This window comes from Alligator sinensis, unplaced genomic scaffold (genome assembly GCF_000455745.1).
Source record: "Alligator sinensis unplaced genomic scaffold, ASM45574v1 scaffold374_1, whole genome shotgun sequence".
Taxonomy (NCBI): domain Eukaryota; kingdom Metazoa; phylum Chordata; order Crocodylia; family Alligatoridae; genus Alligator; species Alligator sinensis.
The window spans coordinates 816,062-841,453 of NW_005842383.1; the positions used below are offsets into that span (position 1 = coordinate 816,062).

General features: G+C 40.7%; 1 protein-coding gene across 8 annotated transcripts in view; it reads right to left on the reverse strand.

The window, feature by feature from the left end:
* The window catches only part of PARG (poly(ADP-ribose) glycohydrolase), a 140,703-nt gene that overhangs the window by 109,404 nt on the left and 5,907 nt on the right, over nt 1–25,392 (reverse strand). For 5 of the 8 annotated variants that reach the window (XR_003095424.1, XR_003095425.1, XM_025210961.1 and 2 more), the window contains exons 2-8: nt 24,816–24,882; nt 21,035–22,042; nt 19,809–19,844; nt 12,453–12,639; nt 8,686–8,808; nt 5,620–5,703; nt 3,668–3,742 (exon numbers count right to left, since the gene is read on the reverse strand). Coding sequence is in view for 6 of the 8 variants with exons in the window: in XM_025210961.1 (XP_025066746.1) it covers nt 3,668–3,742; nt 5,620–5,703; nt 8,686–8,808; nt 12,453–12,639; nt 19,809–19,844; nt 21,035–22,020 (1,491 nt within the window). In the remaining 2 variants the exon portion in view is untranslated. The remainder of the gene's footprint in view (nt 1–3,667; nt 3,743–5,619; nt 5,704–8,685; nt 8,809–12,452; nt 12,640–19,808; nt 19,845–21,034; nt 22,043–24,815; nt 24,883–25,392) is intronic. The other 3 variants (XM_025210964.1, XM_025210963.1, XM_025210965.1) reach the window with 3 other exon arrangements.

Consider the following 25,392-nt stretch of genomic DNA (forward strand, 5'->3'; position numbering starts at 1 on the left):
GCCTACAAGCAGCAAGACTGCAAACTAGGCAAAACTAATGAAAGAAGATATTTTGATAATGTATAGAACATTTCAAAGTTTTTTGACACCAAAACTGATTTAAAGTAATTCTCTTTCTAAACTATATATATATTCTTTGGACAGTCAACATTTTAACATATACCAAAGTATATTCCCATGCAAGGAGGGAAATTAAGGACAGTTTCATCTCTAAACATCCTAATCCTGATCTTTAAATATCCAATAAATACTAAGTCTTGGTCTAGATTGGTTTACACTGCTTTTTTTTTTTTTTTTTAAGCACACTACTATATGCTATGTGCTTTGGTCTGGCAACTTTTCTTCTCTTGTATATTTCATTTCCAGCTCTACACATCATAAATGTGGCGAAGCCGCACAACTGCTTTATCGTTGATGCTTGTCACATCCTCATCCTGGGTGCACAGGTGTTCTGCACACGTGAGGAGGTGGTCTGCAGTCTGTGGTGCATCACCACACACATATTTGGATTGTCCTTTAAGCCAGTCTTATGGAGTGTGGCATTAAAGCATCCAGCTCCAGAGTGAATCTTATTTAGTTCAATCTATAAATTATGGGTGGATAGGGTGTTGGGTTACTTATGAAGTTCTTGAGATGAGAATCAATCAGTTAGTCTCATCCCACTTTTTGTGGTGCTGTTCAAGTGCCCATAGGGCTTTGCTCCTGCTTCCATACTATTGCAACAGTACCCATGCCTCCCATCTAGATGAGTTTCTTCACCTCAGTTGCTTATGTACTGGTTGCTCCAAAAGTTCATGAAGCAGATGCTCCTGGTTTTGTTGGGCACACTGAACAAGGCCAAGAGCTGTCTTCCGTCTTCTTAGTTGGGGAGGTAGGTGTCCCTGATAATACTGGCAGCATGTCAACAGGAGTATATACTACACAGCCAATTACAGTACTATTCTCATTGCAGAGTTCATGGCAACATCAATTTGGCTGGCATGGCTACTCGACAGCAATATTTAGCAGGTGCGTATACTAGTGCAAGTGTTGATGTCCTTAGAATGGTGAACTTGGCTCCCCAGGTTGTTCTTGCCAGTCATCTTATAGCACCAATGTGAGAGTTAACCTTAGATGTTTTCAGTAGGTGTTCTCTGTAGGTAAGGCTCCTATCCAGAGTTACTCCCAGGTACACTGGGTTATCTGTGAAAGGAAGTTCGTTACCATTCATGTCAACACTGATCCTCTTATGTGCCATAGCATTACAGAGGTGGAACAATGATGCAGTGGTTTTTGTTTGACTAAACTTGAGTCTCCACTGGTAAGAGGCTACTGTATTCATATCCTGAGACAAGGTAGTTTATATTTTTGGGACAGACTTGTCAAAGACGGACAGGGCCAAGTCATCTGAGCAGGCGTACTTTTTAGCTGTACTGTTCACTGATCTTTGTGGTACCCATTACGCAGACGCTTGTATCTGCTTCTAATCTCCTCCCTTAGTGAAGAGGATGAAGGATCTGTTTGATATTATATTAATGAAAAAGGCCACCATTCTCCTATCTGGGATCATCCTGGGTAGTTTGTACTCTAGTCCTTTCAGCCAGATGGTATCATATGCAGCTGTTAGATCTACCAGCACAGTACCTGCTTTTTCCTTCCTTTGAAAAGCATCTTCAATGTCTCAAGTAAGCTTTACTACCTGGGTCAGTGATGCATCTATATTCATGGAACCCTGCCCCTTCTGGTGGTAACTGTGGATCAATGATGTCAGTTATCCTATTTAGGATCAAGCTTTCCAGCAGTTTGTAAACAACCAATAGTAAAGATATTCATCTGTAGTTAGCAGGGTTGTCAGCATTCTTTCCTAGTTTGGGTAGTGCAATCACATGACCATGTTTCCAGAATTTGGGTATTTTGTTTCTTCACATACATGAAGATAAGAACTCCATCAGTCAGTCTCTTGGGCAGGGCCTCATGTCCATCAGGAATTCTGGGTAGTTATCATCCAATCCTGCAGCCTTATGGGTTTGATAGAGGCTATAGCAGTTTTTATGTCAAATTCTGTGTCTGGCAACTTAGGACTCTGGCATGGCTTTCCTCCCACATGATAGAAATTTCCCCCTCACCCTCACAGGTATTGATTTCCGATACAGTTTGCTTCTTTATGGTTCACCTCTTCTCCAGAGGCAGCTGATACCACTTTCTCTCTCTGTCTGATGATCACTGAAACTAATTCTCCACTATTTCTGAACTTCACTATTTCAGAAACATCACTTGAATGCATTATAACAAGTTCAGACAGGCTTGTTGCCATGTGGTGTCATTTTCAATCTGTCAAGTGTATTTTTCAATAATGTTTTTGATAAGGGCTACTCAGGATTGGTCATCCTTTTAACATAATTTTATTAATCAAACTATTATCTTGTTTGGTAATATTTAAGGGAGCAATAAGTATGCAAAAAAGTGTTGGTGCAGTGTTCACTAGGAGCAAGGGTAAAACTTGTCCACAACTTTTTTCTCTACTAGTAGCCTGCATCAAAGTAAATCAACAGAGACTCAAAAGTGGTGTAAAAAGCACTGGACTGACCAGGAGATAAATTCCCAGGTATTATTAAAAGACAGAGCCTCTTATGAAACCATGAACAGTTTTTATAGTCATCCTCCTACAGCCAACGTGCCACTGTCATGGTGCTCCTAAAACAAATGTTCTCTTGAACGAACTCAAGAAAAAAAATCTGTACCAGCTTGCTCCCTGTAGAACATTTTTTTAAACAAATATTTTTAAAGAAGAATGTGACTCCATGAATTATACAGAATATAAACAGGAAGTGTACTACACGTGCACCCAATTTAAGGAACCATAAAATGGGGCATAAGCCATATAAATGTTCCAGTATAACACAGAATACTTTAATGGCTAGTTTGTTTGGCACCTTAAATTTAACAGCTGGTAGCCAACAATCAGCTGAGACCTTAAAAACTGTGTAGGGCAGAAATGGCTGGGCTACCTTGTACTGGGAAGGGGAGCCTTCAGCTTCCCCTGCCAGGACTTTAAACCCCAGGAGCTCTGGCTGGGAAGCCTGGCATCGAGGAGCAGACCTTCCCCCATCAGGGACTTTACACACTGCACCAGGCCACTCAAGCCAGCTGGGTCTAGCCCTGGTTGAGAGAAGTTGACTGGGGCCTGGCGGGGACCGCACCAGAGCTGGTTCCAGACCACAGTGCAGTCTCCTGGCCAAGATGACAATGAACAGATGATCAAGCACTCGGCTTTCAATCTGCTTATGCAAGGTAAACCCAGGGCTCCCCCTGCACTGAGAAATATGGCACAATTGGAATCTGATCCCCAAAAATCACATGCCCTTTCATACATGTGTGGCATAAAAAGGGGTGCAATTATTGGGAGCAGAGCCCATTGCATTTTTAAATGACCATGCATCAGCAGCCTCAGATTGAAGAACCCATAAAAGTTACTAACAAACCCAGTTGCCTCATAGCATGATTACAGAGCCAAGCATGCATTTTACTGGAAGAAAAGGGGTCGGAACGTTACTAAAAGTTTGAGTTGATCCCAAAGAGTCTAAAATTAGTTACTGTCAACCATAACAATATATCAGCTCATGACAAAATACATGGGGGGGTGGGGAATGATTCTCCCACATCTTGTTTTCAAATTAACTCTCTTTACCTTATCACAGAAGTCAATAAGAGCAGTGAAGTCCCATTTCTTGGCATAAGCAACATTATATCTCAGTATAGCCTCCTAAGGAAGAGACAATATAAAAGTTTGAAGGATGCACATAGCAAAAGTGCCTTGGTTAACAAGTGGCATTTCAATGCAACAGCTCCATCTAGTGGCACAAGGCTACTTTACTAACACAGGCATTGCCAGATTGAGTCCTGAGCCTGGGCTTTGTATAGGCAAAATCCCCGCTTTGATATTGACAGAAGTTTTTCCTAATTCTTGTTAATTTATTGTTATAGGTTGTGTAAAGTGCATCTGGTAAAGTGCATCTCAGGAGCAGTAAAGGCACACTAGTAGTCTGCTCTGCTCCCGTCATATAGCGGTGGGTAGGGGGGGAACGGGAAGCAGAGCCATGGTTCCTGCACACTGCTGTTGCAGCTCCTGGCTTGACAGCATACAGCTGCAGGAATTCTGAAGTGCTCTGGCTGAGGATGCAGCCAGGGGCTGTGTCTGTCTGCAACTGAAACATTCTATTTTTGAAGTGTTTCAAAGTATACCACCTTCTTTAACGTTTTTGGGCAGGTCTACACGTGAGCTTTAATGTGCATTAAGTGTCACTGAAAACATGCTATTTATTTCATGTGAATTAAAATAGGCTAATGCACATAAAGTGTCACTTAAAAACCATGCTCTTTAGTTAATGCACATTAAGACAGGCTAATAAGCATTTTCCTGGTACCTCACAATGCAGGTACAAGATTTAATGCAGATTAACTAAAGCATGTTAACGCACATGTAGACGCGTCCTTTAGGTAGCCGGCTGATTGTGTTTCTGTTGAAATCATTATTTTACAGCCACCAGTATTTTACTGCATTATTTATGGGCATCTATACACATCTTCCAGGGTGGAGGAGGGGACAGGTGCTTTAATTAAAGCAGCTCTTAGAGACACTTTAATAAAGCACCCACAGCGACACTTGTATTCAGTGTCCTGCACTTCAAAATGGCACAGGGGCACTTTAACTAAAGCTCGCTCGACAAGCTTTAGTTAAAACACCCCCACTGCCATTTTGAAACGCAGGGACACTGAATACATGTGATGTGGAGGCCACTGCAGACTTGCAACAGAATCGATTCATCGAGTCTGCTCCAGCATGTGCCAATTAGCACATGTTGGAGCAGAGGTCCATCACATGTATAGGTGCCCTATGTGTACTAAGGCACCTAGAACTTTGAAAAATAAGAGATGCCTCTCCAAAAAGTAAATATAAAACAAATGTATTCATTTTAAAAATAAAAAAGTGCATTTAAAAATAAAACGAGTGCATTTATATTTTAAAAAATGACTGACCTATTTTACCTACGTCATAGAACTGAGTAGAAAATAAGAGACTAAGCAAAATTGAGAAAGAACAGAATAGTCTGTTCTAAATACTCATTTTCAGTGTTTTTCAGGTTAAGTCTAGTTTATTAAATAATTAGTTGGCAAATTAAGACACTATATTCAAATTTCAAGTTTAAACAAAATTATTGATTTAACAATTTAAAAAAAGAGGACTTGATGTTCTCAGACATTTGCTATAGATACCAGATGGTAAAATAGAAAGGGCTGTTACTGGACTCCTTTTTAAAAGGATGTAACAATATAATTTAATGAAACATCTTTAAAGTGATCAAAGGGATTAGAGATTTTGTCCCCAGTAGCTTTACTCTGACAGCATTCTATATAGGAGTGATAAAAAGTCACAATTTCCTCCATTTAGTCACTTTCCTCAGTGGTTTATATGAACAGATTATTTATAGCAATGGGAAAAAAAGACATTTAGAAAAGGGAAAAACATGACTACAGAGCCAAGCATGCTGATAAGGGAATTTCAGAGATATATGTAATATGTGAAAATATCTTTAACTCATTTTTACATTGACCCAAAATGAAAATGATGTCCTTCCTTACCTTCAAATCATGTGAACAGGTGAACTTGGTAAGCAGAGCAGTCTGAATTAATTCCCATCGGCTTCCAGCAGTCCTATCACCATTCTTTAAAAATAAACAAATAAATAAAAAACAAAGAGAAAGGAAAACACATCAGCTAATTAAAGATATTCAACCATAAGGAACATACCACTAAAATATTCAGTGTTAATCTCACAGCCACAATGAAAACACAGAGATTCTCTATTATTTGCCGATTTCTTGAAAGGACTGTGCTTTGAACAACTGTTGAGGACGTCTCAAAATATGCAGTGTTTTACTTATATTTTACAACATTGAGACAGTCTTGAGATAACATACAAAGAGCTCTCATGCACAGGAAATATGCCTTCCTATACTGCTACAAGGGACATTAAAAAAAAAGGAAAAAAAAAAAAATCATCGTCCAGAATGGATCAAATGCTTTACAAAAAGAATGGGCGTTGCATTATAGGTAGAAGATTAAAGGGGACCATTATTTAAGGAAGTCAATTCCATAATAGAAAACCTTTCATCAGAAACAATTTGCCTCTACATGCTAGAGTTAAACATTTATTAATCATGTGAAGTATGCATGCTAACAAATCTCAGCTATCGAAGTGGGATAATGGAACAGGAAAAGCCCAAAAAAGCCAATGCATCCTAAACCATGCAAGACTTAATATATTATAAATAACTACCGTATCCAGAACCAAAAGGAAGGTCAATACAGTTCGCAGAATAAAGCTGTTACATGCCTAAGACAGTTAACAGCATCACAGAAAAATCGGCATGATCAAAACAACAGGAAAGGGGGAGGAAGGAAAAAAAAAAAAGCAAGTGTTGGTCCAAATCTCAACTGGAAAAAAAAAGTAAATCGGGAGAGGCTTATAAGCAGGGTTCCAGATTCTGTTTAAAAATTGCAACATCCCCAATTTTTTAAAAACAACCTCCCCCCCAAATTCTCTGATTAACGCAACCAAAATCTGCATTTTCCCCACAATTAAAATGAAACACCACTAAATACATAGGTATCAGTTGAACACAATGTTTTAATTATATATTTACACGTGTAAGGCAATTTCAAAGTCTACCAATGCCTCAATCATTGTAATAAAATACATTCTAAATACCTATATATTTTGGCATTTGATTTTGGTTTTTTTACTACAGAAAATCAGAGCTTCCCCTTTACTCACCAGGACATGAGTTCAGCTGCGGCTGTTTCCCCAGCTGCTTTGGGGCACTAAGCAGCCCTGATATGCCGGTGCAATACTCTTGCCCATGGTGTTTGCCCTCACTCCCAAGCCACAGCCCCCCCAGCCCTGATAGTGCCCCTCACTCCCAACTCATAGCCCCCCACCCTTCCAGTGCCCCTCCCTGGCAACCCACAGCCCCTACCGAGTCCATCCCTCCTGGTGTCCCTCACTCCTGACCTGCAGCCCCTTGGCCCTGTCAGTGCCCCTCATTCCTGACACACAGCCCGCCCCTGCCCCCCGCCCCCCCTGCTGGTGCCCCCCACTCCTGACCCGCAGCCCCCTGCCCCTCTAGCCCTGCCAGTGCCCCTCACTCCTGACACACTGCCCCTTACCCTTCCCAGCCCTGCCGGAAAGGGCCCTCAGCCCACTGCCTGCCCCAGCAGCAGCTGAGCCATGGCTGCCACACACGGGAGGTGGTGGCTGCTGTGGCCAGAGCAGAGCATGGGGCCCCCTCCCCACCATGGGCAGCATGGCCAGAGCAGAGCCAAGCAGAGCCCACGGGGGCGGGGGAGGATGCAAGTGGCCTGCTATGGGCTCAGGGCTCCCCACCCTGCTGTTCTCCCCGCAAGGTCTTCTGCAGCCCAGAGGGCAGAACCTGGGCCCTACAGCCGGGCCCCAGAGCTGCACACTCCTGCCCGGCCCCCCGTACACCGCTCCGAACCTCAATCTGCTCCCTCCTCTGCCCCCGTATTGCCTATGCTCTCTTCCCCACAAAAGACTTACTTGCAAGGCAGCTGGAGGAGCTTCTCTCCATGGCTGCGTAGCTGTATTGCTGGCCAGGTGCATGTGGACACATGCACACGGTGCCCCGTGTCCCACTCCCCCCAGGCCAAAACAGCTTCTTGTAGGCTGAAACTCTGCCAGCCTGCAAGGAGAAACCCACAGTTTTCTGCATTTTCCTTCTTTAAAGGAGAAAATCCACCTTTTTCCACAACGAATGGAAAACCCAGATCCCTGCTTATAAGCAATGGAAGAAGAAAACCAGGACTCTACCAAGGACCTGAGCTGCGGGGCAGGGAGGGGGAATATAGGGGGTAACAGTTTAATTAAAAGCACATTTTAATTGCGTAGTACAGCCAGAATTTATAACATCCACAAAATCTCAGACTCCCACTAATTAAACAGAAGTAGTCATCTTTTTCAAGAAAGAAGAGAATTAGATCTTCTATCTATCTATCTCATCTTTCACCAACTAAAATTAAGACAACAAAAGATACCTAAACAAGTGAAAGGTTAATGGGAAAACCTCCAAACCAACGTCGTAGAAACAGACAATTCATCATGAAGTTGCCGTGTGCAGCCTAGATGGCAGTTTATCTGTTCAGTGTTGTAAGGTTAGTAGTCTTGTTTAAGTGGCATCAGAGTTTTGATAAATCTTATCTTCAGAATATCAGCTCATTTTTAATAATTTTGCAGCTGCAGTCCAAGTACTACACAGCTAAGACACTATTAAAAAAAACCTACATACAACACTTTTAGGCTATAGATTCTCCATGCTAGCCATCAGGTAGCAAAATACTACGGCCTTTAATACTGAACACAGAGTGGCATCTGCAAGAGTTTATCTAAAACAACAGCATCTCACAAGTGTAGTTCAAATACAAATGCCCCAGGTGACAATAAAATATACCAGTCAACAAATCTTTAATATATCAAATATTCCAATTCAATATGGCAAATTGTATGTTCCAAAACAGAATGCTTGTGGAAATACAGCAAACTGCTGAGTCATAATATTTTTTAAAAATCAAGCTGCATTTTACTACCAAAATATTTATTCACTATGGTAAGCAAATTTTTTTTGGCTTACCTCATCCTCCACAGGGTATAAGTTTTGTTCTGAACAAGGCATTTTAACATGTTTGTTATCCCACAAATCTTTATAATGGGTTGGGAACGGTTTAGGAACCTCCCCTTCCCTCAAAAGATCTACCTGCAACACAGAAAAGAGAAAGATTTATGCTGTGCAATGAACTTGCAAAATTTATATAAACAGAGACAAATTAACACAAATTGAAAGCTTCACCAAACCTAAAAAATTCCTATACTATTTAAAAACTAAAAACTTTAGCTGCAAGAATACTACAATACATGGTTAAATATCTATCAGTAAATCTTTAAATCAAGACTAAAACATGCTAAAGCTCAAAACTGAAGAGATAAGCCTGATACAAAAATTGCTGAGTGATGTTCAATGACATAAGGTGTTTACAAACATGAAAAAACAACCCAAAAAAGAGCCTTACTTTCAGCTCGGTGCACCCCCACATCAAGTACAGCGCATGCCCAGAAGAGGCATCATGGCAGTTTGACCCAGCTCACCCAATGTCTGTACAGATCGTGCATTTCAATAGGGCTTTTTGCTGCTTTCATATAATAGTTGATTGAATCACCGTTATGTAGAAGTACCAAAAAGTCTCGCTGAAGCACCCAATCTCTACAGACACTGGAGAACCAGGTCAAACTAACATGCTTCTTTTTTTGGTAAAGCACTGTTTTGTTTTGTTTTGTTTTTTCACACCTGTCAGTGCCTAATATAGTCTGACTTCTTCCACTTGGCCACAATGGCTCATTCTAAACCTAAATTCCAATTACAGTAAAAGCTTTGTTTCTGGCATCCCCTGGGAATGGGGGATGCTGGTTAATCAAATATTCCAGTTAATCAAATGTGTCAGTGTGCCAGGGGACAGGGAGGGAGGCCCTGTGCAGGCTGCTTTGCCCCAGGCCACGGGCCAAAGTGGCGGCAAGAACTCTGCTCGCGGCAGCAGCAAAACCCGGAAGTCGTACTTCTGCTTTCCACTTTTGCTGCATCCCTCAGATGCCAGTTAATAGAGTTTTCCAGCTAATAAAGTGCCGGTTAACACAGCTTTTGCTGTACAATAAAATGAGAATTCATTTGTTACATGTTCAAATAACTGCACATAGGACATTTATTTAATAGATTTCATATACATTAGGGGCTGGAATGGACCTCGTGAGATCATTGAGTCCAGCCCCTCTGCCAGAGGCAGGAAGTCTGCAGGGATCATCTGATCCCAGCAAGATAAAATACCTTTTGAATGAGTCCAGAGTAGGTGCTTTCACCATCTCTGGGGGGAGTCTGTTCCAGACCTTGGACACCCTGATTGTAAAGAAGTTTTTCCTTATACTGGAGTCTGAATCAGCCTTCCAGAAGTTCGTGGCTGTTAGACCTAGTTATCCCTTGGGAGTTCTGGTGAACAACTGTTCTCTCAGATCCTGAAGCACCCCCCCTTATATATTTATAGGCAGCCACCAAGTCCCCTCTGAGCCTTCTCTTCACCAGGCTGAAGAGTCCCATGTCCCTCAGGCTCTCCTCATAAGGCTTGCTCTCTTGGCCTTTGATCATACAGGTGGCTCTCCTCTGGACTCTCTCGAGCTTATCCACATGCCTCCTGAAGTAGGGGACCCAAAACTGGATGTAGTACTCCACCTGCAGTCTCACCAAGGCCACAAAGCAGGAGGACGATGTCCCTGGTTTTGCTCAAGATGCACCGGTAGATGCATGCCAGAGTTTGGTTTGCTCTGCTGGCCACAGCATCACACTGGGGGCTCATGTTCATCTTGTGGTCAATCAAGACCCACCACCCACCCTAAAGTACTTTTTTGGTCGTAGTGCTAGCGGGCATAGCACCACCACACCTATAAGTATGATTCCGTTTTTTTTCTTCCAAGGTGGAGTACCCTGCATTTCTCTATGTTGAATGCCATCAGGTTTTGGTCTGCCCACTTTGCAAGCATGTCTGGGTCAGCCTGTATCTCCAGCCTGTTCACCTTCCCCCATAGTTTATTGTCATCCATGACCTTTGCCAGTCTGCATCTGACACCTGGATCCAGGCCATTAATGAAGATACTGAAGAGTACTGGCCTGAGCACTGAGCCCTGGGGGAACTCCACTGGTAACCTTGCACCACGCTGATTTGTTCCCATCAACTAGTAGCCTTGGGGTCTGACCCCGGAGCCAGTTCCCCAGCCATCGGACAGTGAGATGGTCGAGGCCACGATTCCCCAGCTTAGTCATGAGGAAATTATGGAAAACCAAGTCAAAGGCCTTCTTGAAGTCAAGATAAATGATATCAACCTTGTCTCCCTTGTCCAGGCAATGCGTCACCTGGTCACAGAAGATAAGGCTGAACAGGCAAGACCTTCTAGTAATAAAACCATGTTGGCTGGCATTCAGTAGATTGCCTTCTGTTAGCCTGGAGAAAGTTATCAAGAGATCCATCTGCAACAATCAATTTCTATGTCTGGTCACCAGGGACCTAGGTGCTCAGGCCAGGAAAAATGGAGAAAAATGCAAGTTTCGCCTTTACCACCCCCCCACCCAGATTTCTCATTTTAACAGAGAAACATGTGGATTAAGCACTTTTGCAAAGAGCTCTTTGAAGACTGGCAGAGCTCCAGCCTGCAAGGGGCTGGAGGGGGGAACGGGAAGGGGATGGTCAGGCAGGGGCTCCCTGTGCATGTATATTCACAGGGCCACCAGACAACCTGGAGAGCAGCTACTGCAGGTAAATCTGTTGGGGAAAGGAAGGAGGGAGTTGGCTGGGACTGGGGCCAGGGCTACTGCCCAGCTAGGGTAGTGCTTGGGGCTGGGGGCAAGGTGCACCAGCAGGGCTGGAGGGTTGCACAGGGGGGAATGAGGGGCCTGGATCTGTATTCTGTGAGCTAAGGGGGCAGGGGGAGCTCTGATTTTCCACAATAAGAAGGCCCCAAAAATCAAATATCAAGATTTAAAGCTATGTAGAATTTATTTCATTATAGTGATGGAGGCAGTGGTAGGCTTCCAAATTTCTTTAAAATTGTAAATATAAATCAATAAAACATTGTGTTCAATTGATACCTATATATAGTGGCATTTCTTTTAATCATGGATTTTGGGGGGTTTTAAAATCAGAGAATTTGCTACATATACATATTTTTAAAAATCAGAGAAAACCAGGATCCCTGCTGATCAGTAACTGAAGTTTGTCACATAAATGCTAGTCTATTGGGATTAGATATATGCTTTCCTTCAGTTTTGGTTTTGCTTCAGAGGTGACAGTATTTCTGATCACAAGTTTCACTTAAACAATTCTACTTCATGCTGCTTCAAGGAAGAGAGGCCTGTGCGCTAGATTTGGTATAGAATGCAATGCTAAAATTCACTCATTCAGTTTTATCTTTGTAATATTCTGAAATTTAAAATTGGATTATTTTTGAGCATAGAAACTTTCAAAGGACAAATTCTTCTCACAGAACTTGTCAACCCAAACTTTGGAAGTTATACAAGCTATATAAAAGAAAAGCTTTGTCCCTTCAGAGCCAGAGTCAATAAAATCTTGACATTTTTGCAGTCAGGACACCTAACTCATCCAAACGTATTCTCTGCATCTCAGAACACAAGTTATCTTTAAGCAAGTTAGATTTCTTAGCCTGCTTACAATGAGCAGCAAAGGTTTCCACAAGCTGCAAAACTAATACATGATAGGGAACAAAAGCTTAATTTTATACTAACATAAATTTAATCTTAAAAAAAAATAAATATGTCTTTTCATTTAATATTTTAAATCTTCATACTCTGATGGTGACTGTATGATTGGCTGATGGTCGCAAATGGGGAAGACGAGCTCCACACACAGGCATTCTCCTCATCTCTTCAATAGGAGTCCCAAACCATTTCTTATTAGGTGGAAGTTGAGGTGGGGTATATTCAGGAATCTTCCTTACTGGCCTTTGAGGTTTGGATTCACATTGTTCTTTCCTGCTGTTAAAATAAATGCAGCACATTAACACATTTTACTTGCACAGAAAAACTCTAGAGCAAATATATGTGCAGTAACATTAGGGTTCAGATTAAGCTTCTTGTCAAACTAGTACTTTTCCAATGTCCTTTTTAGGTAGGGTGATCATATTATTGTTAAAGGAATCCAGGATGAGGACCACCAGCACACATGCACCATCACCAACCCCTCCCCAACCAACCCCCATGTGCACACATGCACACCTCCCCCCCAACTCCACAACGCCCCCCCCCCACACCCTGCAGGCATATGCACACCCTCTCCCCCAAACCCAACAGGCACACCCCTTCCTTCCCCCTCGACCCTGCGGCTCACAGGATCAGGGCAGGACAGTGCAGAGGCCCATAGCTGGGCTCTAGATCCTCCTTGCACAGAGGCTGGACCCAGCTGGGAGTGCACCCTACCCCCCCACCAGCCACCCACGGCTACCACACAGCCTGGGCCTCAGCAGCAACCACAGCAGCATGGCACAGGGCTTCCGGCCAGGCAGCCATGCTAGCTCATATCATACAGGTGCCCAAACCCTGGCTCCAGCCCCCACCCAAGGCTGATCCCCATGCCCCACCAAGCAGGAATAACAGTACCCAGCCCCAACCCCTGCCTCCAGCTGCTGCTCAGCAGGACCTGGCCCAGACACTACAGGCAGCAGCAGCCTCTGCCTGCAGCAGCCATATCTGGGACTTTTGCTTCAATTTACACCCACTGGCCAGGTTGCCAAGACAGCCTGCAAAATCTGGATCCAGCCCAACCAATCTGGGGTGTTTGGTCACCCTATTTTTAGCAGAATGCAAAATGCATAAGTTGTTCTCAGCAAGAGACAGAATTTTCAAGTTATTTTGTTACTTACTCAACAGCAGCAAAGCCACATTCAAACCTGCTCCAAGTTCTCTAAACTCTGCTGAATGGAACATGATACTTAGCCAGAAACATCATTCCCATCATGATACAATACTTGAGTAAAGCAAAGCTGCTTCAGCATAAAACAACACAAGTGCAACTTATTTAAAACTATTTGTACAAGTGCTTTCCTCTGACTGCTGTTCCTTGTTTTTGAGAAAGCTGATCAGTGCAAATAGCAAAGCTGTAGCTTATTGGTGCAATGTAGTCTATCACATAACCAAGCACCTTATACGCTTTTCTGAACACAACAGGCCACTTCCTATTTTTCATTTTGCAATGAAGTTACTCAGGAACTTCCAATATAAAGCTGAAATCAGAACCTAGCTAAATTAATTAATTATCTCCTTCCATCCAATTTACTTTAATATTAAACATAATGTTGAAAAAGATCTGTTCTATCTATTACTATTCACTTTAGTGGAAGTCACATACAGGGACCCAGACCTGTTAACATTTGGCATTTTTGAACACAACCAACCTTTGTTGGCAGTAGGGGGCCAGACTCTGTCTTCTGAGGTCCCTTCTAGCCCTAATGTCTATGAATCTTTAAGCCTCTTGTCAAAGCAAGCTGCATAAACAAAACTCTACACACAAATCCACAAACTGCTTTAGTTTCCACTTCTTTCCCACTTTTAGATTCTATAAATAGCAGCTAAATTTAGACCTGTGTGATGAAATAATTATGTACTGCAAGCTCACTATTTGAGTCTCTTACCTAAAAATAATTGCTTTACTCACAACATGCAAGTGTGAAAAAATTAATATGAACTTGCTATTAAAAAGGTATTGTGGAGCTGTAGAAATATACATCTTGGAATGTAAGAACATATAATTCACTATTTTAAGCAGATACTAGGAGGTCACCTGGTCTACCCTCATGCAAAATCTAACTAGATTCTCCAACACAGATGGTAACAGATACTACACTTGATGATGCAATTTACCATCTGAACAACAAAAATACTAATGACAAACCAAATTCTGTCTTGAGACAAAAAGCACAACTCCTTCTTTTAACTTTGGTAGTAGCAACATATATTTAGCCAACAGTATTTGGTTCTTTTATATTCTTCTTCTCTCACACAGAACCAAAATGGATTATAAACCCTCAGGATACTAAACAAAGCAAGAGGGACAATGTTACAAATCCAGCTAGGCAGACTCGCAGACCAGCAAGCTTTGATAAGCAACGTATCATTCTAATTTACTAACACAAAATACCTGGAAAACTATACAAAAAAAATAATCACTTTTTCCCCCCTATGTTATAGAGGCAGAACATGCCCTTATTGCTACAAATTTTAATTTATGAACAATAAGCATGCAGTGGACAGTTGTATCTGACAAGGAAATCGTTTTATGGCCATAATACCCGTTACCAAACATATAGTTTCTCTCTTGTAACTAACTACAAAGTACCTTGATACAATACTTTTTAGGGCAACTTTGTTCAGCATTTCAGCTCTCCTAAGTTTGTGCTACCATTTAACAACTTGTAATTCTCCATTGTTCTAGTACATATACATAACAAAGAACTCTCTCCATATAAAGTGGAAAGTTTGCCAGCTTCAGCTCTCTATGAATCTGGTCCTGCAAGATGACAGCCTGATATCTGCATAAAATTCAACATCTATTTCAGCCTTCATTAGTGTGAGAAATACAGTACAACTTCCTTCCGAACTTCTCAACTTTTTAAAAACGTAATTTTTAGGTTACTCCCTAGCTCTCCAATGGAAAAAAAAAATCCAAGGAAGATTACAAAATTATATAAAAGAGGAATGCTGATTTGGTACAAATCTGTAGTTAAACAGGGGTAAGTACAACTACCATATTTTCTCACAAACATGTACTTTACCCCCAAAATTAGCCCCCTAGTATCAGGGTGCATGCAGATATGGGGCAGAAAATTAAGCAGTGCTTAATTTTTCCCCATGGGAAATTTTCCATTTCTAAAAATTCATTGTTTCATAACATTCATTTATAACAAGGAATGGATGCCAATACAATATTAGGCAAGCTTGGCAGTTTCAAAGTTGTAATTAATGTTTTTCAGGTGATTATCCCTAGGAAGTGAGAGAGTACATACATGCTTTATTGATTTGTAACAGAAGGGTGAATACGCTCACATAATAATCCAAACCAAAAAATCAAGTTATGAATTCACCTAACTGGCTGTGCAGGTCAAATCAAAACCAAAGTTAAAGTTCTTATTTCATCTCAGACTGCAAGTGAAAGCAAAATTAAAACTGTGATAAAATTTTGTTTTACTTTCAGTTCAGCAAACACACAGAGCAGTCTCTCACTTCTTTTCTTGAGTTGGGGAAGTTGGAAGTGTTTGCATAAGATCTGTTAGTTTTTTAGTGCTTTTGCTTTGAAGTAGTTATAATGCCTAATCAGAAAAAAAAAAAAACCCTATCATTCTAGTGAAGTTCAAGCCACTGAAGGAAGGAAGAAAGTTAGTAGATGTAAATATTGTGGGCAGGAGTATGCTTACAATGCAACAAGAATCAAGAAACATTTAACAACATGTAGAAACTGTCCTGAAAGAGTACAAGCCATATACAGAAAACTAATACAATGAAGTGGTGAAACAACATCTGAATAAAGTCTATTTCAGGAACCCTATGCAAGTAAATATAAATGTTAAACAACACACAGTATAGACAAGCATCTCTACTGTTTTAAAACATAATTTTAAAAAGTTGTTAATGCAACTCTGGACTGTCATTTATTTATTTAAAATATTTGTGCCCCAATTTTCTCCTTGCACTAAGCACCCAAAGTGGCTTAGGTTTAACCATATTTTTTTTTAATTGCATAATAGATAAATAGTTAACTATTATTTCAACCCAGCAGAGTGAGCCAAGTCCCCTGGCCAATGGCAGAGGCCAGATTATACTTCCCTTTGGCTCTGCTGTCCCAGGGCAACTGAGCAGCAAGTTGAGCAGCAGAGTATTCTTTCTGGCAGGGAGGGGGGAAGCAAGCTCTCTGCTGCTTCTTCTCCTTCTGGTGGGTGAGGCCAAACTAAAATAAAAATTTGTCCCCACTTGTTGCAGGAACTTGGTAGCTCAAGTGAAATAGCAGATTTGCAAAAAATAGAAAATGAAAAAGTTGAGCTGTCAGGTCTGGGAGAAAAAGCAGGATTCTCACTTTCAAGATCACTGTCACCAGATATGCGATGCACCATGAGTAGCTGTTCAAGACAGTCAAGCTTTTATAGATTTCATAGACATTAGGGCTGGAAGGGACCTCAGAAGATCGAGTCCAGCCCCCTGCCCAAAGGGCAGGAAGTCAGCTGGGGTCATAGGATCCCAGCAAGATAAGCACCCAGTTTGCTCTTGAAGGTGTTCAATGTAGGCTCTTGAACCACCTCCGGTGGCAGGCTGTTCCAGACCTTGGGGGCTCGGACAGTATAGAAATTCTTCCTTATGTCCAGCCTGAAACGGTCTTGTAGAAGTTTATGACCATTCGACCTAGTCGTCATCCCTTGGGGCGCTCTGGTGAACAAACATTCCCCCAGATACTGGTGGTCAGACGCGATAAACTTATAGGTGGCCATCAGATCACCCCTGAGCCTGTGCTTTTTCAGGCTAAAGAGCCCCAGGGCTCTCAGCCTGTCATCGTAGGGTCTGCTTCCCTGACCTCTGATCATGCGCGTGGCTCTTCTCTGGACTCTCTCAAGCTTCTCCACATCCTTTTTGAATTGTGGAGCCCAAAACTGGACGAAGTACTCCAGCTGCGGCCTCACCAAGGCCAAGTACAAGGGGAGAATGACGTCCCGGGATTTGCTTGAGAAGCATCTATGGATGCAAGCCAGCATTTTGGTCGCTTTACTAGCCGCAGCTAGTAAATCAACTAGCATTTAATCAAGCAGCTTTTAATCGAGCTTTGTGGACAAAAATGTCAAAAGAAGATCAAGAAAAAGCAGATGAGACATTAGCTCAAGCTAATGCTGTATTTGCAAGTGATACACCACTTTCCAGAACTCAAAATTAATACTGGAAGGAACATTACAAACCAATTCATCCATCATATAAGTTACCATCACGTTATCACATTCTCTCTTAAATAGAGAGTATGACAGAGTTCAAACAATGGTTATTCAAAGGACTAGTCAAGCAGAATCACTGACTCCAATGTCAGATGGATGGACTGATATACAAAGAAATCCTTCATTGAACATTATGTTAGCAACACTTGAATCAGTATTCCTGAAAGCAATTGCTACCAAATCTTCTTGTCATACAGGTGAATACATAGCCAAATTACTGAATGAAGAGATTGAAAGTGCAGGTCCCTCCAGGGCACAAGCCCTTGTAACTGATAATGAGAGTAACATAAAAGCTGCATGGTAAGTATTAAAGGCAAAGTATCCTTATTTAATGGTATTTGACTGTCTTGCTCATGGGTTGAATCTTTCAGCAAAGTACAAAGTGTGAATACAATGAAGACAGTATCAGCAAACTGCAAAGCGATTGTGAAGGTATTTCACCATCATCATGTTTCTAATCAGACTTTGAAGAAATTACAGAAAGAGAAGCAGGGGAAGGAAAGTGCACTTTCATTGCCAGGAGAAACTAGATGGGGCTCATCTACAAAGTGTTTACATAGTTTGCTGTGCACAAAGAACTGTTTGCAACGTGCTTCAATAGATGACACTATCCCAGATTATTCCCGTGAACTTTCAGAAGCAGATTCTTGAAAACAATGTGTTCTGGGTTCGAGTTCAAGGAGCATTCAATTTGCTACTACCAGTTTCAGTGGCTATCAAGAAACTTGAAGGAGTTACACCAAGCCTTTCAGATATTCCAGAGATATTCAGACAACTGAATGAAAATCTAATTGAGCTTTTGCTTCTTCACCTCTATCCAAAAAAAGTAGTAAAATAAATGTTTACCAAGAGATACGAGTTTTGCTCTCATCCAGTTCATCTGGCAGCAAACTTTTTGAATCCTCAAACAGAGAGGACAACATTTATCAGATGAATAATCTACTGCTCTCGAAACAATTATGGAAGTAGCTAAAAATATCCCCAACATCAGTGAAATAGCTGTGATGACAGATTGCCAAGTACCGCGCAAAAAAAACAACACAAAACAAAATTTGGAGCAAAGACAACATTTGTCGGACAGCAGAGAATGCGTCTCCTCTCACGTGCTGGAAGGGATACTGTAACACCTGGCTGTTGTCCAGGATTGCTCTAAGGATCCTAAGCATTCCACCAACAGCAGCTTCTTGTGAATGGAGCTGGAAGCCTTTCAGCTCAATCAAGACAAAAAAGAGGAATAGACTAACAAATGAACACACCGCTAAGCTTGTTTCTATTTTTCAAAATCTCTTGCTTCTGGAGAATCAGTCAGAAGCACCATTAGTGAAGATGATGCAGTGTGATGATCTTGTCCACAGACTCATTGGTAAAACCATCCTCTAGTGAAAGAGAATGTGGTTCAAGTAGTTCTGAATTGCATTTGCCTCAATCTGATTCTGAAATGGAGCTAATAAGTAGCGCAAGTGATTCTACAGATAGTGACAGTGAAACTGGAGGTGTCGCAATGACCTCAGCCAAAGAGAGTTAAACTCTGTTAAAAGAAGACAAGTGGACAACCATGGCATATCACGCATAGTTCCTTGGGTGTGCTAAAATTAGTGTCAACAGCTTTCAGTGCCTTCATTTTTTTTTTCTTAAAATGTAAACAATGTAAGGGAAGTACATGCTATTGTGTATTGTCTTTACATTTTTACAGGTATTCCAATAAAAATAATTTCTTCCCACATAAAGCTTTTAAATGTTGTATCCAAACAAATTCAACCACATTAAGTGTGCTGTATTTAATATTTTTCCTAACCAAATATTTCAGTTCAAATACTTGTGGCTATGGGGACATAAAATTAACATGGGGGTACTTTTTTAGTTTGTTTAATAAATAGCAGTTAAATAAACATGCTAAATCAGATTGCGCTCTATTTAGGGCATTGGAAAATTTTCCAATTCGAAACTTTCCAGAAAATCCACATCTCTGCCTGTCTGTGGCCTGAGTTACAGCCCCTACAAGCCATGAATTGGTGGGGTCCATCTGGAGTTCTGACCTGCAGAAGTTTCCCTGAGGGGAGCCTGTGACAGTACATATTTGCAGAAACACAGTCAATATTTTTTAAAACAAAGTACCGATTCATTTCTCAGACATGTAAAGCATTCAGAGCAAAGCTTAAAAACATTAATAGGCCTACACACCTTTGCATGTTTCCCACAGCCCTGCTAGCTCTGGAGCTGGAAAAAAAAAAAAAAAAAAAAAATCTATCTAACCTGCTTTCAGCATCTGTCTCTACATCTCCTGTGTCAGAGTCACACTGTCAACACTCTGTTCATATACCCTTGATTAAGTGTCCTTTATTTCTAGAATGTTTCACCTTTTAGAACTCCTTTGATCCCTGACCTTGGAAAGAACATCTCATTCAAAAGTGTAGGGAGCCAGCTAGGTGGATTCTCTCCTCAACTGCTGACTCAGTCATTATCTCAACTTCTCTAAAGTGGCATGCCTCAGACCATACTGTCAGGTCTTTCTCCTTTCCCCTGGTCTTTCCTGTTTCTTAACATCCCTTTTACAGGGTTCCTCTGATTTAATTCTGTGCATTAGAATTGCACCTGGATATATATTTAAATAAGCCTGCTATCTTTACCATATGTATCCAAATCCAAGATGACTTTGAATTTAAAATGATGTCCCAATAATTAGATTCTATATCTAGAAAATTATAACAAATATATAATTTTCCAGATATAGAATCTATTTTTGGAGAGTTCTCTTTAATGTAACCCCAACACAGATGGGCAGGGAAGCAGGCAGCCTGATTCCTGCCCCTTACTCCCCCAGTGACTGTCCCCCACAGCTGCCTATTGCTTACCTCCTTACCCTGACCCCATGCCTCCTTCTCCAGCCACTTGCTTACCCTATACAGCTGTTATGGGTCCAGGCAAGGCACAGAGTACATGGTGGCTCTGGCCCCAACCAGGCAGCAGTGGAAGCAGCAGCTCCGGTCCTGGCCCCAGGTCAGGTCCTGAGCCAGAGCCACAGCAGCTCCCCCATGGCTGTGCATCTCCCCTGCACCCCCAACCACAACATAATGCATGGTCTCCCCTGGATCAGGACCAAAGTTAGAGTTGGAACCAGAGCTAGAACTGCAGCAGCTGCCTGCCCCAGGCTATATTTGAATCCATACAAGGTTTCTTCCCCTTTCCCCCAGTCCCCCCTCCCCGCCATGTTGAATAGAGGGGGAAAAAAAACCTTGTCTTGGATTCAAACAAATATGGTAAAAAAAAAAAAAAAATCAAATCTAATGTTTCTCCTCCCTTTAGCACATAATTTTGCAAACCTTATTTAAGAATAATCTAATATTCACTCTACTGTCACTGAAGAGAAAATATTAAAGAGGGGGAGGAGGTAGAAAACAGAGGGTTACCTTTTCTCCTCTGACCTAGGTATCCTCATGAAATGAGCAGTGATTTTAGAGTCCTTCTTCCCACACTGTTTTGCACATTTGCATTCTAATGATGGAGTAGAAATCCCAGATGACTTTGTGGGCAATTCATCCTCCTTGATGGAGTTGCTCATTCCCTCAAAATTGAGGCTAAATAGAGCACTTTCACAACTCTTGGAAGACATCTGTGACTTTCTCAATTCCAGTTCAGCATCTCCTCGTGTAAGTCTGGAAAATTTGTTTGTGGCTTTTGACATGTCAACATCCCCTGTCTCTTCAAGAAAGGGACTTGTTTCTTCATCAGCCTCTGATCCCTGGCAGCTGTTCTTAGAATTGTCAACATCCATTGGTGACTCAGGTTCACTTTCTCTCTCAAAAGCAGTTGAATCCCCAGAACTACTTTGGCACTTGCTCAGTTTTCCAGGTCCTCCAATATCAGATACACAGGCATCACAACCTGCATCCGAGAGTGGGCTTTCTGGAACTACATCCTCCTCCTCTGTCTCATTAGTTACACAGACTACATGGACAGGATTGCAACTCTTTAGCTTCTGTGAGTGACATGAAGTCACTAGCCCTTTTGTCTCATCATCTTTTGATGGATGCTTTGTGTTTGTTATCTTCCCAGATCTCCCAGATGATAATTTCCTGTAAGTCCAATTGTTACTACTTTCTTCACAAGCTCTGTGAGCCTGCTTGCTGGTTTTGTGTATTTGATCAATGTTGGCATTTTCAAACTGGTCTCCAGGCCATGTTCCTTTCACAGGGTCTTCTGAGAGCTGATCGCTACGAGTCTCCTCAGCCTCCCACTTACATACATTGCCTGTCTGAGGCAAATTGACATGTTTTGTGCTTGCTTCTGCAGATAATCTTGGATAACCTTCCTGACAAACGTTCTCTAGCTTTTTCACATCATGTTCACAAAAGCGATCTTTTTTAACTGAAGTCATCTTGGGATTGGCTTCCATGTTACTCGTCTCGTCTTGCAAGCTGTGGGGGAAAAAAAAGATGAAATGTGTAGAGCTGAATGTTTCCCCCCAGGTGCAATTTTTATAAATAGATTTAAAAGCCACTGGGTCTCCTAAAGTCATAGAATTTCATCCAGGAACATTTACAAAAGGGGGAATTATTGTCCCCTAATAAGGGAACACCACCAATACCTTTTAGTTGAAGTAAGACATAAATTTTAGAAAAATAACCTGTAACCATTTAAACTGCAAAAAGTAATGATGTATTAGTCACTTACTTTGATAACCCGTTCCAATGATAGGTTAGCCTTATAATTAAGAAGTTGTACCTTAATACCAATTTAAATTGAAACCAATGTCACATATACCTCCTTACTCTGATTCTGTTTATACATCCAGAAATTAATGCACATAAACAATATTCCTAAACAATACAGTATTAATAAAAACTGAGACTTATTAAATTCATTACTGTTCTATACATAGAGGTACCCCAAGTCAGGCCTAGACTAAATATTACACAGAGAATTAAGAGAAGCATGACTGAATAGTTAAAGAAAAGCGCTGTGAATCAAAGGACCTGGTTTCTCTCTCAAATTCTCATGGATTGGAAAGTCATTTCACTTCTGTGCTTACTTTTTCTTATTTGCAAAACAGTACTTAGCTACGTATTATGGACAGTGTGAAACTAAATGTATTCATGCACTTTAAGATCTTCAAATAGAAATTGATGTTGTGATATTATAGAATAAATAATACAAATTAAATGTCTTAGATGCTGCTGTTTGGTCATTCCCCATCTCACTGCCTATAGATAAGAAACTTATCAATGGATAGATATTTATAAGTTCTACTAAACATCTTGAAATTCTGCAGCCCTCTCCATGAATAATAATGTTCTTCTCTTTGAGGATATGACAGTCCCTCACTCAGTACTAAGAGCTAAGACTCAACAGAGGAGTCAAAATATAAAAGGATAAAATGAACCACCAAGAATAACCTGACCCTGAAAAGGATATGCTAACAGAATAGTTACTCTAACCAAAAGGAGTCTGAGGAACTTTCATCTTAAAACATTTACATCCTGATGCACAACAATTTACCTAGACAATTTCTTCTGTTCCGATTATGTTACTATCCACTTCCTAATAAATGACGACTTAGGAAAAAAGTCACTTCTATTTCAATTTCAACAAATGAAACACATTAGCTAAAAATTGCACATTTCTGCACAGTCTCTTTGTCAGCACTTCATAAATAGTAAATATTAGCGTTTCCCAGGAGAATAAACGAGACTCCCATCCTGTAAATTGTTCTGTCTATACCAAAAGTCCATACTGATAGAAAACACTGCTAGAGCTCAGTTCTCCTTGTTGAAAACAGAAACAGGTACAGAATTATAAGAACATAAAACTTAATTATAAGATCATAAAAACTAGGAGAGGAACTAGAGGGTGAGTGTAGTTGCACAAAGAATAATTTAAGCTAAGTTTTAACATGACTGTGTCTCTTTAAAGAACTCACATTACAAACACAGTGAAAAGGAATTTGAAATAAAAGGCCCCTATTCCACCCTTAACTCATCTTTTTTGAGAAGAATGTGGTATGTCTCTACATATGGTTCATATTATACAGACAACTGAGAGCCTATATCCCCACTATACAAATGTATCATTTAATCCCTCCCTTTAATGGCATTTTCCTATTTTTGTTGGTTATTTGATCATTACTAAGGATTTTCATTTCCAATTATTTTTCACTTATGTATAAGTTACTTTTTTGTATTTACCTTCGGAATGAAACATGATGATTTTCCACTGAAAGTGTTAGAGCCTGAATGCTCACTAAGAATTTTTCCAACTATTTGAGTTGGAATATGAGTTTTTGAAAAAAAATTCATATTCATCCAAAGAAACTTGTTTGTTTAGGGTGAAGGATTATCAGACAGCTAAATTAATTTAAAAAAAAAAAAAAGTCTTTCCTATCTTTTAGACAGTAGTCCATAGAGATGATACTACTATAACATAGAAAGGACCTGGACAGATAAATACAAACCCCGTTATAATTTATAATGGTTGTATATGTCTATATAAATTAGAGTTGCATATCTGTTCCTTTGCGATGCTAGTATCTTGGGATCATTCAAACATTAAGCACCTTGCTAAGTGGTAACGAAGTAGGTAACAGACCGCTTGCCTTTAGCAAACAACTATCCTGAAATGGAGTTGGACCAATGACACAAACCAGTTTAACTAGTTTTACTCCAGTTCTTTCAGAAGTAATTCTCCACTGTTTGTGTAAAGTTACTCCAGGTTTAGGGTGTGCTTTAAAAATAAATAAATAAAAAATGGTATAATACCAATTACAACAACCTGAACCCATCACCTCTCCCAACCAGCCTTAAATTTTACGTTTGCTTCAGACTAATAAAATAGCAAAGCTGTCATAATAGCTAATGAGACATACAAATGCACAATTAGGCAGCTACTAAAGCATGCTCCAAATTAATCCCTTGTGTATGCAGACAGTTCCACTGCAGTCCATGCAATTTTATTTTATTTTTTTAAAACAAAACTGGACGGGTTGATAAAAATGTATAGCTTGCAAAACTGTTGACAACAGGACTCTAAGCCAACAGGTTTGAGTGATTATTGCAGGCTGTTAAACCAAATAGGACTGTAGTCACTAATAACTCTTACTTCCATTTTGATTTAACAGGATTCATTTTAAAAGGCAGTTACTGCCCCCCCCCGCCAAAAGAGACATCTTTCAAGCGGTTACATTATAGCTTTTACCTTTTTGATTCAGTTGTCTTGGGTCCTTTATTCTCCAACCAAGTGGTAATTGTCCTTTGTTTGTAAACTGAAAAATCATGACACTACATTACATTACAACATGAAACATTAGTCAATAAACTGTAATACTTTCAAATACCAGTAGGATGACATTCAGTAACTGGCTGCAAGTAAAGTATCTCATAAATTGTCATTATCATCACTGCTAATTGTTTGGACTAATGATTTTAAAATTCTATAACTGTTTCATATGTAACATACCTAGCTATATTCCCTTACAAGTTCTAAGCACATATGTTAAATAAAAGGTAGGGCAGGGGTAGTACCTTACAGATTCACTCAGCATGAGCGTTCATAGGCTATGGCCTGCTTCTCCAGATGCTGACAAGGTGCCATCGTGCCCTACCCTCAGCCTAACATGGCTAACTTCCCCTCTCTGCAGGTTAGATAAAGTTAGAGGCTTATTTCTTTCTGCAACTCCTGCTCTCACCTCAGGATCATTTGCCAAGTACAGCAGGTACAGTATCTACTCACTATTCAAAACCAATATAAGATTAACTAATTGGACGCAGTGGCA